The sequence below is a fragment of the Nycticebus coucang genome, chromosome 3 (genome assembly GCF_027406575.1).
Source record: "Nycticebus coucang isolate mNycCou1 chromosome 3, mNycCou1.pri, whole genome shotgun sequence".
Classification (NCBI taxonomy): domain Eukaryota; kingdom Metazoa; phylum Chordata; class Mammalia; order Primates; family Lorisidae; genus Nycticebus; species Nycticebus coucang.
The window spans coordinates 160258707-160271677 of NC_069782.1; the positions used below are offsets into that span (position 1 = coordinate 160258707).

At 57.9% G+C, this 12971-nt stretch overlaps 1 protein-coding gene across 1 annotated transcript in view; it reads left to right on the plus strand.

Annotated features, from left to right (window-relative positions):
• INPP5A (inositol polyphosphate-5-phosphatase A) overlaps positions 1 to 12971 on the plus strand; it is a 193414-nt gene that overhangs the window by 129277 nt on the left and 51166 nt on the right. The window contains exons 6-8 of the mRNA XM_053584591.1: positions 3806 to 3909; positions 10996 to 11048; positions 12398 to 12517. Of these exons, the coding sequence (XP_053440566.1) occupies positions 3806 to 3909; positions 10996 to 11048; positions 12398 to 12517 (277 nt within the window). The remainder of the gene's footprint in view (positions 1 to 3805; positions 3910 to 10995; positions 11049 to 12397; positions 12518 to 12971) is intronic.

Below are 12971 nucleotides of genomic sequence, written 5' to 3' on the forward strand. Positions count from 1 at the left end.
GGTGGACGCTGCAGCCTGTTACAGAATAGTGGCCACTTCTGCACATGCACGTGCCAGGTGTGCGGAGGGCTATGTGTGTCCATCCTGGGGGAGTCTGTCTCAGGGGCTCTGTCCTGGACAGTCTGTCCCATGTCCTGTGTCCCATGTGTATGCCCCTTTTCCACATCCCCTGTCACGTGTTTGTGCCCTTCTGCACGTCCCTTGTTTACCGTCTTGTGTCCATGACCTTCTCCACGTCCCCCATCCCGTGTCCATGCTCCTTCTCCACGTCCCCATCCCGTGTCCATGCCCTTCTCCACGTCCCCATCCCGTGTCCATGCTCCTTCTCCACGTCCTCCATCCCGTGTCCATGCTCCTTCTCCACGTCTCCCATCCCGTGTCCATGCTCCTTCTCCACGTCCCCCATCCCGTGTCCATGCTCCTTCTCCACGTCCCCCATCCCGTGTCCATGCTCCTTCTCCACGTCCCCATCCCGTGTCCATGCTCCTTCTCCACGTCCTCCATCCCGTGTCCATGCTCCTTCTCCACGTCCCCATCCCGTGTCCATGCTCCTTCTCCACGTCCCCATCCCGTGTCCATGCCCTTCTCCACGTCTCCCATCCCGTGTCCATGCCCTTCTCCACGTCCCCATCCCGTGTCCATGCTCCTTCTCCACGTCCCCATCCCGTGTCCATGCTCCTTCTCCACGTCCCCATCCCGTGTCCATGCTCCTTCTCCACGTCCTCCATCCCGTGTCCATGCCCTTCTCCACGTCCCCATCCCGTGTCCATGCCCTTCTCCACGTCTCCCATCCCGTGTCCATGCTCCTTCTCCACGTCCCCATCCCGTGTCCATGCTCCTTCTCCACGTCCCCCATCCCGTGTCCATGCTCCTTCTCCACGTCCCCCATCCCGTGTCCATGCTCCTTCTCCACGTCCCCCATCCCGTGTCCATGCTCCTTCTCCACGTCCCCATCCCGTGTCCATGCCCTTCTCCACGTCTCCCATCCCGTGTCCATGCCCTTCTCCACGTCCCCATCCCGTGTCCATGCTCCTTCTCCACGTCCCCATCCCGTGTCCATGCTCCTTCTCCACGTCCCCCATCCCGTGTCCATGCTCCTTCTCCACGTCCCCATCCCGTGTCCATGCTCCTTCTCCACGTCCTCCATCCCGTGTCCATGCCCTTCTCCACGTCCCCATCCCGTGTCCATGCCCTTCTCCACGTCTCCCATCCCGTGTCCATGCTCCTTCTCCACGTCCCCCATCCCGTGTCCATGCTCCTTCTCCACGTCCCCCATCCCGTGTCCATGCTCCTTCTCCACGTCCCCATCCCGTGTCCATGCCCTTTTCCACGTCTCCCATCCTGTGTCCATGCCCTTCTCCACGTCCCCATCCCGTGTCCATGCTCCTTCTCCACGTCCCCATCCCGTGTCCATGCTCCTTCTCCACGTCCCCCATCCTGTGTCCATGCCCTTCTCCACGTCCCCATCCCGTGTCCATGCCCTTCTCCACGTCCCCATCCCGTGTCCATGCTCCTTCTCCACGTCCCCCATCCCGTGTCCATGCCCTTCTCCACGTCCCCATCCCGTGTCCATGCCCTTCTCCACGTCCCCATCCCGTGTCCATGCCCTTCTCCACGTCTCCCATCCCGTGTCCATGCCCTTCTCCACGTCCCCATCCCGTGTCCATGCTCCTTCTCCACGTCCCCATCCCGTGTCCATGCCCTTCTCCACGTCTCCCATCCTGTGTCCATGCTCCTTCTCCACGTCCCCATCCCGTGTCCATGCCCTTCTCCACGTCTCCCATCCCGTGTCCATGCCCTTCTCCACGTCCCCATCCCGTGTCCATGCTCCTTCTCCACGTCCCCCATCCCGTGTCCATGCTCCTTCTCCACGTCCCCCATCCCGTGTCCATGCTCCTTCTCCACGTCCCCATCCCGTGTCCATGCTCCTTCTCCACGTCCCCCATCCCGTGTCCATGCTCCTTCTCCACGTCCCCCATCCCGTGTCCATGCTCCTTCTCCACGTCCCCCATCCCGTGTCCATGCTCCTTCTCCACGTCCCCATCCCGTGTCCATGCCCTTCTCCACATCTCCCATCCCGTGTCCATGCTCCTTCTCCACGTCCCTCATCCCGTGTCCATGCCCTTCTCCACGTCCCCCATCCCGTGTCCATGCTCCTTCTCCACGTCCCCCATCCCGTGTCCATGCTCCTTCTCCACGTCCCCATCCTATGTCCATGCCCTTCTCCGTGACCCATGTCTGTGTCTGCCCCTGCTTCCTGTCCTCAAAGCCTCTCACAGGTTGTCGCTTTTTCTCCTTTCCATGTCATCAGCTTCAGCCCAGGCCCCACAGTGCTCAGTGGACACCTGTAAGAGACACCGCAGGGCCACAGAGCACTGTCTGCAGTGCTTCTGGGGGACTGATGACAGGAGAGAGGGCAGAAGGTGCAGGTGGTGGAGGGTGCGGGAGTGGACAGAGCCAGACGTTGGCCCGCTTGTGCCCACCCGCATGTGGTGGCTGCCCAGCAGTGGCAGTGAGGAGTTCCGTCCTGGGGAGATGATGGTTGGCTTTCTGTAGGTGCCTCCATTTCTCTGCCCTGTGCCAGTCGTGAGCAAGTGTAGAATGGTGTCAGAGCCTCCTGGTGTCACTTAAACACACCAAGCTCGAATCTGTCTGGCCTGAGCCCGCCTGCCCTGGGCGTCAGTCCTCAGCAGCACCAATGGAGTCATCCCCCAGTTCCCAGTGAGAAAACCTACAGTGTCCTGCAGCAGTGACGGTGCTGAGGGACTCTGGGGAGGGTCACAGCTAAACATACCCGAGCTGTCCCAGCAGTGGTTTCAGGTTTGGGGAAGAGAGGAGGAGGTGAGGGTGGGTGGCGCTGCCCTGAGCCTGAGGAGTGGTCTCTGTTTCATGTCCCGCTCCTGCTCGTACGTCACGGACGTGTCCTGTGCGTTTTCTCCTGCCTGTGCAGCCAGATACCCCTTGCTGTGTTGCATCACTGATTGGGATGGTAGAACCAGTATCTTTCCCCAGTTACTCTGAGGCTCTCCCTCGCCCCCAGGTGGGTGGCGCTCATGAGACACAACTGGCCATTTGTTGCAAAGCTGTTCTGAGAATGTCCTTGACACCTGGCAGCAGAACCTGCTGACAGGAGCTCCTCGGGGAGTGTCTCGTGGAGAGGTCTCGCCAGCAAGTGTGAGGAGTGTGTCACCCACCATGGGCCACGTGGGCTGGGGCTACCTGTCCACAGAAGAAAGGGCCCTGGCCCAGGTGTGAGCTGGACAAGACCAGCCCTTAGCTGCAGATTAGCCTGGCCCAGCATGTCCTCTGGGGCTCCAGGGAGATACTGGGCAGTGGCTGGCAAAGCCAGTCCAGAGGGCCACCTCCTGCACTCCCTTCCTCCAGCACTCCCTTCCTCCAGCTCACATGGAAAGCTTCCCTGGGATATGAGTGATGTTGCCTGTATTCGAGGAGGAAATCCATTAAATAAATTCCTGCGAAGGTCTGAGTGAATGGTCATTCCACAGCCCTCTTAAATATATTCACGGCTTTAAAAGAGGACGCCAATTAGCCCCTGTAAATCTGTGTGGGCTGGCCCTCCGGGATAATGGAGGGGGTGTCAGATCTCAGGCTGTGGGCAGGATTTATGGGCTCAGGCCCTGGAGCACCTGGCCTGCCTGGCCTGCCTGGGTGCCCACACCCAGCCTTCCTCCTGGAGCCTCCCTGCCCGGCCCCTGCTGGCTGCACAGGTGGGGAGAGGCAGCACCTGGCCACCTGGGTTGGGCACAGCAAGGAGGTGTTCACCTCATGTTCTGGTCTTTTCCAGCCAAGAAGTACAAGAAAGTGACCGGCAAAGAGATCTACTCGGACACCCTGGAGAGCACGCCCATGCTGGAGAAGGAGAAGTTCCCGCAGGATTACTTCCCCGAGGTCAGTGTCAGGTTACCCTGGCACCTCTGAGGGCATGTGATTCTCTGTCTTTCTGGGAAGCTCTAAGCTCATGAGGGCTGATCTGGGCGGGCACAGAGCAGAGCAGAGAGAACCTAGTGTGTTCATCCCTGTGTCAGTCAGCACCTTCTGTCATGGGTGGCAATGTGGGCCTGGCGGGCAGAACCAGGACAATGGCTCCCTGTGCCACTGCCCGAGGAGGCCAGGGGACCTGCCACATGGTGCTGGAACATGAGGGCAAAGCCTGTGTCACAGGTGGTGCCACTGTGGAGCCCGGGCTGGGCACTTAGACCCATGCCCAGGAGTCGCTCCTGCTTCTTACGGAGCATTTTGAGAGGAAACAGGGAGTTATTTACTGTCTCACTGTGCAAACGAAAGTCACCCTAAAACGTTGGGGCTATTCCTTTGGGTTTCAGTGCATTTTGTTTAGTTTGCGTGTGCAGCTATCCACTGGGCAGGCTGTCTTGGGTGGCATTATCTGTTAGTAAGCCATACAGCCAGCATTTCCCGAGTCTCACAAGCCTGTGTAATTACCATGGCGACCTGGAGTTTATTGCCTTGGCCTTTTGTCATCTGCTAGATCCTAGTAGGGTTTGGACATCCTGACCGGAAGCATTTTGAATGCTAAAACTGAACGGCTGGTGGCAGTTCCCAGGCTGGACGTGCCCTGCCTTTGCCGTGATGCAGGAGAGTACATGGACTCATCTGCTCAGCCCCAGGAAGGATTGCTCTCCATCACGTCTCATGATGGGCTGGCCACAGGGAGGGCGACCACGCCTGTGCAGAGCTGCCTCCAGCAAGGCCACAACTGTATTAACTTGCTTTATGGTGTGAGCCTTGAATGCAGGGCTCGTGGCCGCCACCATGAAGGATGGATGCCCATGTCACCCTGGGGCGCAGCTTCCTCATCCATCGTGCTTGGGCTAAGGACACCGTCATGCTCCCGGACCCGTCACCCTGCCTGCCCCGCCCAGAGCATCCTGTTGTCGGGGGAGGACACACGGGAAAGCTCCAGGACCTTCTCTGTGCGGAATGGAGTCCTTTGTTATGACAGTGTCCCTGAGCTTTGTCACTGAGGTAGTGTGTACCTTGCCCAGGCTGATGGGGGCAGTGGTTTCCTTGGAGAAGCTGTGACCCAAGCTCTGGGCCTCGCTTCAAATTGCATCTCAGAGTGACCAGAGAGGCTCAGGGGCCAGTGGTAAGGGTGGGCTGGGAGCCACAACCCACCAAAGGGCTGGAGTCACCTCTGCCCAGACACCAGCAACTTGACAGGGCCCCAGGGCAGCCAGGAGGGCCCTGAGCTGGTCAAGGGAGCAGTTGTAGCCTGGCATCTCACTGTAGTTGGCTCAGCCCGCTTCCCTGAGCCGTCTTGCCACCCCAACACTGCATGGCCTCTGGGGACATAGGGACACTGGCCATGGAGCCAGGCTGATGACCTGCCCCGGCAGGGTCCTCACTCAGCATCTCTGGCCTCCAGTCTCTGTTTGGTAGCAGCACTGCTGGACCTACAGAGACAGGCTGGAAACCAGACCCTCCACAGCTGCCCCTCACCCTGGTGTCTAGCCATTTGCTTTGTCTTATCTGTCCCAGATGGGCAGGGAGAGACCAGAGAGACACTGAACCCCTGAGAGGTGAGCCTATATGTCCTGAGGTACCAAAGATGGCAAGGGTCAGCCAGGGAGGGAAGCCAGGAAGGGTGGGGGCCCATGGCAAGGAATAGGACACAATAGGCAGCTTTAGCCATGGATTTGAGGAGGCGCAGGAGCAGGGGAGCTAGGGCAGGGTTGGGGGGTGTGGAGGGAGCTAGGGAAGGGGTGGGGGTGGGGGGATCTGGGGCAGGGGTGTGGGGGTAGAGGAGCTGGGGCAGGGGTATGGGGAGCTGGGGCAGAGTTGGGGGTAGCTGGGGTGGGAGGGGGCCAGGGTTGGGGCTAATGCTACCAGGCTGGATGGAAGCGTGCCCCTGTCTGCGGGGGCAGCTAGGGATGTGGGCCTGAGGCTGGGACCTATGTTTCCCAGGGCAGCCGGGGCCCCGCAGGTCACTTACCTGCCGTGGGCCCGTGAGCCTTCAGGTGTTGACAGTGGCGAGGGGAGGCACCACAGGCTCCTGGGGCCATGTAATTGAGGGTGGCAGTGAGCACTCTGGGCCCTGCCCTGCCTAGTCCCTGGTGGGGCTGGCAAGGCCTGCTCCCAAAGAACGTCCCCTCAGCAGCAGGCCTTGTGTGCGCACACACCTCGGCGGGCACGAGGAGCCCGTACTTGCGTGTCCTCTGCCTTGAATTCCAAGTCCCGCCACGTGCCCTGCACTTCCCAGCCACTGTCCATGGAGCACCTCAATGTCCATGTCAAGTGGCTCTAGCATGCAGCCTCCACCCCCAGGACCCACACGGACCTCCTGGCACCCTGGGTCCCCACCTTCCTGGTTGGTGGCTGGAACCTGGGATGTGCGAACCGTCCCTGCACCTCAATCTTCAGAGCTGGGTGCCGGGCTCACTGTGTGTCCCTGGCCTCTGCAGCGGTCTGTGGGCAGGGCTCAGAGCAGCATCACTGTGTCCTTTGGAGGGAGACCCCTTGTGGGACCACCCAGGGCAGGGCCTAAGTTTTGTGAGGCTGTGCGGGGCCTCCTCCAAGCTCTCTTGACTGCCTACCACCTGATGAGGCTGGGGGCTTCTGCTATGGCTTGGCCATGTCCAGCAGGGATCTGGCCATGGTCCTTGGCCTTGGTCCTGCAGACATGTTATGTCCCCTAGCCTGTGGGGGCAGGATGTTGAGGAGCCAGCTCCTTCCCACAGGAAAAGTGGCCCCAGCGTGCCCTCAGGAGATGCAGCTGCAGATGTCAACACTGTCACACCTATAGGCAACAGAGAAAATGCACTTCTGGGGCATAGACTTACAGGGGGGAAAGGGCTGTCTGTGGATGTCTCTGGGTAGACACCTGGTGGTCAGTTGCCCCGCAGATCTTTGTGGCTGCTGGTGGCTGGAACAGAGGGGCCAGCCCTGCCCGAGGCCTGGGCCTGTCTGCGGGTCAGCATGAGCGTTGGCACCCCACTGTGCTAGAGACCCCCGGGATCCGTGTGCTTGACCTGACATGCACCAGTCCAGGCATCTTACTGTAAAATCACAAACTTTTAATATTCTGTCAGTAGTGTAGTATTCCCAAATATGCAAGACTTCACTCAATGTGCAGTTCCATGTGTCACCCGAGGGCCCCAGAGCTGCTCAGGATGCCCGGCCACGCCATGGCAGCAGTCCCTGCCCAGCACGGCCCCTCCTCTGGGTTTCCACACCAAACCTTTCTCTGTGTGTCTCATGTTTTGCAGGAGGAAACTAGTATAAGACTGATTTCTCCTTCTTTTATTACCATCACTTAAGGATAATCTAAGTGTAATTACGGTGATGGAGGCATAATGCAATTCCAAATAATTATAGCCCACTGCATAGAAAACTAACAAAACTTTCTCTGTTGATTTATGGGTGCTGTGGCTCAGTGTGAATTCCAGATGACGCCTCTGGGAGCAACACTGCAGATAATGTGAGGCCATTTTTAAAAAGCAGATTTGTGTAGTCGATCAAGGCAAGTCATTTTTTTCCTGTTGCCCGTGGTGAGAAATTGGTTGTTACCATAGATCACAGGCCTGCTGCAAGCTTCTATGAAAGATGAATTAATTCCACTAATGCTCGGAGCGGGCCTTCCACGGAGCTGTGGTGATAACCTCCCCCCAGCCTCCCTTTTCTCTGTGGCGATTTATGCCGTCTCTTAGTAGATGAAGCCGCCTGACTCGCTATCCATCTGCAGCTGCAGGCACCCTATTATCAGGCCTGGGCAGAGGCCCTTATGTGTGTGAAGGACGTGCCCCACCACATGACGTGGCTCCCACTTCTGTGGTGAAAACCTCTCTGAAGCAGCATACCCAGGGGGCACCTTCCACCCCAAGTGTGGAGCCACCGAAATCTCACTGGTGGGTCCTCAGCAAAGGCCCAGAGGTGGTCGGTGCCCCTAGAGTCTCAGAGCCCAGACTACAGTGATGAGCTCCTCCCAGAAGGCTCCAGCCACAGAGGAGTGACAGGAGTGGGGACCGAGGTGATTGCTGGCAGAGGGCATTGGCCCAGGCTGGTCAGGAGCAGAGCCCACATGTCTGGGGCTGGGGCTCCCTGTGTTCCCACCTGGTCACTGCCCTGCAGACGCATTTCCCCTGGGGTAGTGCTGACTGTGCTCCAGAGGCTGCCTCCCCCAGACCCCTCTGTAATTGGGTTGTCAAGGAAGCAGATTCAGGCTCCTGGGGCCATGACCAACCCACCTCGTGTGGGCTCTTCACCACTGGCACCCATGGCACACTTGATATGGACTCGGGCCCCTCACAACCTGTCCTGCTAGCAGCAGCTCTCCTGCCTCACAGGTCAGAGTTCGTGCATGGAGGCAGTTTCTTGGGACCCACCCACAGCTGTCTTCCCACACAGGCATCTTAGTCTGTCCCATGTTGCCATAGAGTGGCACCTTTATGGGAATTCTCCCTATTGGGTAACTTACAAAGAGACGCAGGGAGCATGGTGCCCACGTCTGCTTTTGGGGAGGCCCAGGGAGCCTCCACTTGTAGTGGGAGGCAAAGGAGGAGCAGGCTTCACCTGGAGTGAGGGAAGCAGCCCTCCCAGGCCCCAACCCCAGCACTGGGGGTCAGATTTTGACATGAGACATGGAGGACCCACATCCACACAGTTGTGGGCGTCTTCACACCCTTCACATGAAGTTGTCACCGGTTTCTTGTCCCCAGAGCACATCAGGGCATCCCGATCATCCTGGGGACAGTCTCTCTGGCCCTCTTGGTGGGGCCAAGGATGTGCCTCAGCCAGTGCCAGGCGGGACAGCTTGCCTTCTGCTGTCTGTCACGCTGGATCTGTCTCCTGCCCCACATCTGCCTGCTCCTTCAGGGTGAATGCCCAGCCTTACTGGGCTAGTTCAAAACCTACAGGGAGAGGTTGGCTGCCCAGAAGGCGCCTATGAGGCAGAGGGGCTGTGGGGGGCTGCAGGGGACAAGGCCCATGGGGCTTTGTAGATAGAGGACATGGGAGCCTTGCAGGGGGCCTTTGGGGACAGAGTAGGAATTAGGAAACAAGTGAGGGGCCGTGTGTCTGGACAGCTCTTGTCCAGTGTGGCGGTTACAGGGGTGCAAGGAGAGCTGCACCCCTGAACTATTTGCATTAAAAAAAGAAGTGAGATGCCAGCTGCTGAATTACCTGGACCCTCCTTTCCTGTAGGGAGCAAATCTCACTGCATTTAACACTGGATCAGGATACTCCCCACATCCCCTTCTCCTCTGCTGTCCTCTGTGGGAGCAGCCGGCCCTGCCCTGGGGTGGCCATTCCATCCAGTGTCCTGAAGGCTGTAACCATGTGGTGTTTGTGGTCAAAGGGCAGGCCTCCTCCCAGTACCTCCCCAAGGGATTTCAGGATGCTGGGCAGGAGCCCCACTCACAGGGCTGCCTAGGCTGTGCAGCTGCCCTATTCTGTGCAGCTCTTTAAATTAAAATTAATTAAGGTGAGCCAAAGTTTAAAATTCAGCTGTTTGTCATAGGCTGTGCATGCTCCATGACTGGGCTGGCCAGGGCAGTGCACCGGGGCTGCTGCAGCTAAATACTTCAGAGTGTGTGGTTTACACAAAGTAAGACCTGATGCCTCATACTGGATGATTTATACACAGTAGGACTTGACATCTCAGGTTAGGTGGTTTACACACAGTAGGACCTGAAGTCTCAGACTGGGTGGTTTACACACAGTAGGGCTTGATACCTCAGGTTGGGTAGTTTACACACAGTAGGACCTGACACCTCAGGTTGGGTGGTTTACACGTAGTAGGACCTGACACCTCACTCTGGGTGGTTTATACATAGTAGAACCTGAAGTCTCAGCCTGGGTGGTTTACACACAGTAGGACCCGAAGTCTCAGGTGGGGTAGTTTACACACAGTAGTGCGTGAAGTCTCTAGTGGGATTACACACAGTAGGGCCTGATGCCTCATGCTCGGTGGTATAGGCACAGTAGGATCTGAAGCCTCAGGCTGGGTGGTTTACACACAGTAGGACCTGAAGTCTCACGCTGGGTGGTTTATACCCAGTAGGACCTGAAGTCTCAGGGTGGGTGGTTTACACACAGTAGGACCTGACACCTCAGGTTGGGTGGTTTACACACAGTAGGACTGGAAGTTTCAGGTTGGGTGGTTTACACACAGTAGGACCTGAAACCTCAGGTTGGGTGGCTTACACACAGTAGGACCTCATACCTCAGGTTGGGTGGTTTACACACAGTAGGATCTGAAGTCTCAGGCTGGGTGGTTTATACAATGGTAAGACCTGAGGTCTCAGGCTGGGTGGTTTATACACAGTAGGACGTGACTGCTCAGGGCTCTGGGGTCTGGGATGTTCATGTCCCAGTGTGGCAGCTGTGTGGCAGCTGTGGTGTGTGCAGAGAACACTCGCTCTGCATGTTCTAGGTGATGCCTGTTCCAGGAAGAATGGTGTGTCCTCGAAGTGGGGGTCGGAAGGACAAGAGAGTCGAGCACTTGATGAAGCTCCTCATGCGAGGCCTTAACACCACTCGTGAGAGGGGAGCTCTCGTAAAGGCACCCTCTCTTAGTTCACCACGGTCAGCTACTGCCCAGACCAGTGCTGGCTATGTGGGCTTGCAGGGCAGGACTGTGGTGAGAGGCCCCATGAGGCCTTCCTGGACCCACACACCTGCCAGCTGCCCAGGCACCTTCTCTGGCTCAGCCGCAGGCACCCGCTGCATCTTCGTGCTGGTGGGCACAGGCAGCTTTCTGCAGCTCCCATCTGGTCTGGGAACGGGGCTCTGCAGAGAGTGGACTGTCGTTTCTTTTGGAAGCAATACCAGCACATGTAAGTGTGGTGTCTGTCATGAGTGCACGTTGCTGTTCTTTCTGGCAGAGTACCTTAAATTCTGAAAGACTAAAACTTTCTTCTGTTTGAAAAAGCGTCTTATTTGCTCCCTAGAGTGTGAGGGAGCCATGCTCCTCTTCCCTCCCTGCCAGCTGGCTTATCTGTGTAACTGTTTATTTTTCAGTGCAAATGGTCAAGAAAAGGCTTCATCCGGACAAGATGGTGCATTACTGATTGGTAAGTTGTCCCACGTCCCTCTCTGCTCATAAGCTTTCAGAGTGTTCTCTGTCTCTGTGTATTTCACACAAGTGGCATGTTGTGGGCGTCTCACCGAAGGCCCTACTGATTTGCAAGGAGACCCCAGCCGCCTCACTGCAACCGTTATAGTTTCACAGATAGGGGGCAGTGGGAACCATTGTCCAGGTACCCAGGACAGATGCAGAGAGGAGCGTCCTGTCCTGCCCCAAGGCTGAGTCACACTCGCCAGAGCCCCTGCAGGAGAAAGCCGGCAGGGTGGGCGCCTGTGGCCCCGTGGCTACACACTGGGTTGTGTGGTGGTGGCCTGGTGGCCTGTTTGTCACAGCCCGAACATAGATAAAGAGCAGCTCATGTCTCCCTGGCTGTCACTCTGGGCTGCCCCGGGCCACACCTTCCTGCCATGTGCTCCTACTTGTTAGGAGGCAGCCAAAAACATGTGACCTGCTCCTCATGTGGTTTCCAGGGATCCCGGCCTGCCCCTCGTGTGTTCAGATCACACTTGAGGACTGTTTGTTTTGTTTTGTTTTTCCCACAGCTTTACCACTTGAATATCTGTTGCTGTGACACAGGTCACCACTCTTCAGAAACTGACTTCTAGGTCATGATGTCTGAGCCTCATGATGGATGTGGCTTAGGAGGGTTCTGGCCTCCCTACATCTGGGCAACCCACTTCCAAGTTCACTGTCAGGGCTGTGGAGGAGGCCTTGGCCTCTCAGGCGTGGGTGTCCCAGATAGAGTCTCCATCCTTGACCCACTGCCTACTGCCCTTGGCCCTTGATCTTAGCAAAGACCCCTGGCTCTGTGTGGAGCCATATGGCATGGATGGACCAGGTGGAGTCAGCAGGTCACCATGGAGGCTAGAAGATGGAGGGCCGACCTGCACCCTTTGCAATTCCTGCAGAGCATAAAGGGGCCGAGGAGAACACTAGCCTCCACGTGGGAGGTGCCAGGGAGGGGGCTTTGTGAGCAGTGTTGGGACAGCGTTGAGCGCTGCACTGACCTCCCCTGGTGAGGGAGTCATGTTCCTGCCAGCCAGACATGCGAAGGGCCCTTCTGGGCAAGGCTAGAGTGGTGCCCAGAGGCTGGGGAGGCTGGGAGTCTTCCTGGATTGTGGGCAGGGAGTACAGTGAGCAGCTGCGTCCTTACTCAGCTACAGTGACAGCTTTGCAAAGGTTATGGGCCCTCTGGCCATGTGGGAGGACAGGTGGGTAGATGGTGCCTAGGACTCAGGTGGCCCCACATGGAAGAGGCTGGGGCTGGCCATGTTCTCCTGGGGATCCTTGCCCCCTGAGCCCCCTGATGACAGTTTTCTTTTCTCTTTGGTACAGTGCCTTCGACTTGGTGAACATCCATCTCTTCCATGATGCTTCCAACTTAGTGGCCTGGGAAACCAGCCCTTCGGTGTACTCAGGCATCCGGCACAAGGCGTTGGGCTATGTGCTGGACAGGTAGGTGCCCCGCCGGCTGTACCCAGAAAGGGATGTGGCTCAGGCTGCCAGGCTACCTTCCCAGGCTGTGGTGCCAGCTGCAGGGATGCCTGCACCTGTGGCCCCCTGAGGCTCGGATCCCCAGCCCTGCCACAGGCCAAGCAGGGCCCTCACCAGACAGACTTGGATGAGGATAGCCTCACTTTTCCTCTGATGTTTTGTGGGAAAGATAAGAAAATAGTGCTGTGGGGAGCTGGGACAGGATGTGAATTTCAACGCGGGGTGTCTTGGAACCTAATGGCTCCCTTCTGCTGCGGGCTCGGGCGTGGGTGAGCTGAGGACGCTGCAGGCCATGCTGGTGCCTTTCCATGGCACAGGCCCCACTGCCTCTCCCAGAGCTGCTGGACTCAGCACTCAGCACCTAGCACAGCTCCTGGCTATGTAGGGTTGGCCCACAAGGCTCCCGCTGCCCAGC